Source organism: Erigeron canadensis, chromosome 6 (genome assembly GCF_010389155.1).
Source record: "Erigeron canadensis isolate Cc75 chromosome 6, C_canadensis_v1, whole genome shotgun sequence".
Classification (NCBI taxonomy): Eukaryota; Viridiplantae; Streptophyta; class Magnoliopsida; order Asterales; family Asteraceae; genus Erigeron; species Erigeron canadensis.
This window is the reverse complement of record NC_057766.1, coordinates 30,666,504-30,670,033: the sequence shown is the minus strand read 5'-3', so window position 1 is coordinate 30,670,033 and position 3,530 is coordinate 30,666,504. Positions and strand designations below refer to the sequence as shown.

The following is a 3,530-nucleotide window of genomic DNA, read 5'->3' as shown; positions in this document are numbered from 1 at the left end:
GACATTTTTGTTGTAGCGTGTGAACCATGTATGTTCTTGTGTCGGATTCCAAATGGATGGCACACAACTTACAAATTCATGACTTACAATGTGGGGTTTTTTTTGGGGGGGTAAAGTGTTTTACCCTGGTCCACTTGACTTACATTGTGGGTTATACATTATGCTATGTGTCATCTGTGTCCTTTGTGTACGTGTTGAGCCAACTTGGGGTGTGGTTGGCTCGGTTAATTAAAGGCCCCCCAATTTTGTGTGTTTGGATTAGCATCCATCCATATGGTCTAACGGTAGGACTGTACTTGGGACTAGAGCTTAACCTCAGTCGGTACTCATTAGTCATCAGAAGGTCGGTATCCTTGATGGTAGTGTTCTATTAGTATTTCATGAGACCCCCCAATTCCTGCAAAATATAAAAACGTTGATCAACCATTGACGACATGCGTCAAAGCCATCAAGGGATGAGGAGTCGCCAGAGTTAATAAGGCACACAGATTATGCACCTTATTTCGGAAAGCAGCTTTCATCTTAATTACTACATGTATAAGTAAAGACGAGGTTATATACAGTAGAAACATACATGTTAGAAAAACCAATACAATGTGTTGTAAAAAACGATACACATCGATATCAAGAGGTATACAGTTAGATACACTCGTATAGTTTCTACATATATATGAAAATACTGATCTAACCACAGTTAGAGAAGTATAGCTAGAACTAATTTACCCCCATCTAAAACTGAGAACATATTATTATGAAATGGTATTATTTTAATTAATACAAAATAATACAAAGAGTGAAAAAAGTAAGGCTAGATGCACTATTGCTCAAACAAATCTTCAAATCGTATAATCATCATATAAAACTCGAAAGGGATGACTGTAAGCATTTTACAAGATCCATGGCTGTCATGACAAACTCTTCACTCATCTGCAGAAACAACCAATTCATATCAGGAAGGTCAAGCATATATGAACTAGAAAGCAAAATTGAACAAAAATATATATGTTCATCATATCGTAGATTTTATATCAAACATATATGCTAACTATATATATATATACCTGAGCCGTAATGGTGATAAGAGCAGCGGTTGCAGAGATGGGAAGGACGCTGTTACACGTGATTGTAAAATGTAGCCTCTCCATTTCCATGAGGGCTTTCAATGCAATCGAAGAATTTTGGTTGCAGTAAATTCTAACGAGTACGTTGCTTCCTGAAATTCTTGCTTTAATCCCAGGATCGTATGCGGAGCTACAATGTAAAGAGTTAGTACTCTCGACAAAAGAAGACGCAACATCCTCATGTCCATCTTGAAACTTGGATCTTCTCATTGAGGCAGTTGATTCCTGTACGACATTTTTTCCCGTGATTGATGATTCTTCAAGTTCCTTCACTCGGCTTTGAAGGTCCATTATGTACTTACTTGCATCTTCCAATACCGTAGCCTTGTCCATCTACAATGGAATGTCATTTGAATGTTTAATTAATTGGAAGCTGAAAACATAAAATTACTGAACTTTTTCGATTCTCTCTTCTTCTTCTTCTTCTTTTTTTTTTTTAAATACATTTCACGTCAATGCTGTGAAGAATTGCTAAGGAGTCGTGACAGACTAGGTAAGATGTACATTTAAAAACAGTAATCGATCTAGAATATCTAATTGTCTATCAACATAATAGAAATGGGAATGGGATTCATCTAAAGAGACACATATTATGGTAGTATATTACCTTTTTTATTTCAGGAAGGAGGTTAGACAAAGAAATGAAGCGTTGCGTCAACTTCTCCCTTCTCTTCCTCTCAGCTAAGACATGTTCTTGGGCTTGTCTATGGTTTCTTCTTGTGCTAGACACCCGTCTAGGGAGCTCTATCGATCCAAGAAGTTCATTAAGACTCATATCTTCTTTAGATTTTATCCCATCATGGTAATTCAGCTTATATCCGTTATTGAGTTGGTTTTGGTTCATCTCTGCCGGCGAGTTTTGATCTCCAAACGATATAGTGAAAGTGTTTGACGAGGATCCACAAATAGGAGCAAAAGAGCTAGTAGTCCTAGCACTAGTGTTCTTATTGTAACTAATTTCTTGTTTGTCAAAATCCCCAATATTATTGTTGATGGCTGCTGCTTGATGAACAGATTGGTTTTTTGAGATCAAATTCAGGTAACCTTTGAAGCTTTGTGAAGAAAACGAATCCATTAAATCGTTATAAGCACATGTACGTTGGTGCTGATTCATAAAGTCATGCGGATCTTCCATTTCCTGTATAATTTCATGGGAAATTAAGTTCCATTTCAAATTCAAATTATTTAGAACTATATTAATAAGAAAAAAAAATGGCAGCAATCGCGGCTATTAATTCTTGTTAAAAATAAAATCGAGAAACACTTACCAACTCAGGCAACCATGCCCCAGATGGGATGTCCATATGTAGAAGCTTATTTATTCAGGCTTCAGATGGAGTAGTACGTACGTACAATTCTTTAAAATTCAATTTCCCTTTTTTTTTTTCTGTCAAGTTGGTAGCTAGATTGAAGTTGGTAGTTGAAAAGCTTCAAATTACTACTTCAGTTCCAAATTTAATTTCAAATTCCAAGCTAGCTAGCGTCCTTGAAAAGCAGAATGCAAAATACTATACCTGTGAATACACAAATAGAGATGATTTTAATTAGGAAAGTAAACCTTTTTTTTTCTCTTGAAAAAGTTAGATGTGATCGTACACATCATAATCACAACAAGCAGTTCAATTATATTTAAAAATAACGCAAAGTTAGTCGGGTCGACCTTTAATTTTCTAACCCAAATTTTCGATGATCTTAGTTTACTCTGGACTAGCATAGAAAATGTTTCAAAATTTTGTCCAGAAACATTTGATTAGACTAAAAGGATCCTGTTTTTCACCTTTTCAATAAGTAGGAATTTTGTAGAAATATTACTATACCATAAAAAAAAATGTTTTTGATATGATTTTTTGAATATAAACTTATAGAGAAACATCAAGACGTACGTAACAGATTATATTACCTTTCGGATCTATATATTGATTTGGCTTCTCCGCAGTTTCTTTGTGAGTTTTTATGATATATATATATATTGCTGTATTCTTTCTACTTATAGATGACAAAGAAGGCTTCAAGATGTCCTAATAGTGCATGCCCCATCAAATTTATCTGTTATATATATATATATCTTCTAATTTACCAATTAGAAAACTGATTTAATTAGGATAAGTTACAGACTTCTCTTTAACTTTCTATATTTAGATTATACTCACGTATAATATCCTATATTTTCAATAAGTCCTTCAACTTTTTTATTTTGTAAGAAATAGACCATATTCAGTAAGAAGTAACCATAGTTATCAAACTCGTATGAGTCGAGTCAAAAGTCAAAACAAAGTAAAAACGAGGCAACTTGGTGGATGACCCGTCTTGTTTCCGGACTCGTAACTTGACTCGTGTTTTGTTGTGCGAGTCGGTCCGAGTCACGAGTCACAAATTTTTATTTTTATTTTCAAAAACTATTTAATTTTT

At 34.5% G+C, this 3,530-nt stretch overlaps 1 protein-coding gene across 1 annotated transcript; it reads right to left on the bottom strand.

Annotated features, from left to right (window-relative positions):
- Positions 1–718: 718 nt before the first annotated feature.
- Positions 719–3,111, bottom strand: LOC122603876 (transcription factor bHLH18-like). Its single transcript, XM_043776715.1, has 5 exons — positions 3,022–3,111; positions 2,390–2,635; positions 1,729–2,259; positions 1,062–1,454; positions 719–927 (listed from the first exon to the last, which is right to left on the bottom strand). Exons 2-5 carry the CDS (start codon positions 2,423–2,425, stop codon positions 853–855), a joined length of 1,035 nt encoding a protein of 344 aa, XP_043632650.1. The 5' UTR covers positions 2,426–2,635; positions 3,022–3,111; the 3' UTR covers positions 719–852.
- Between the last annotated feature and the right edge of the window lie 419 nt (positions 3,112–3,530).

What these genes read in the sequence shown, in the direction of transcription:
- LOC122603876 (XM_043776715.1), bottom strand. Translation starts at nt 2,425, where the DNA reads ATGGACATCCCATCTGGGGCATGGTTGCCTGAGTTG. An exon ending in GGGCATGGTTGCCTGAGTTG is followed by an intron (nt 2,260 to 2,389) that starts GTAAGTGTTTCT and finishes GAAATTATACAG; the next exon opens with GAAATGGAAGATCCGCATGA. An exon ending in TTATCACCATTACGGCTCAG is followed by an intron (nt 928 to 1,061) that starts GTATATATATAT and finishes TTGTTTCTGCAG; the next exon opens with ATGAGTGAAGAGTTTGTCAT.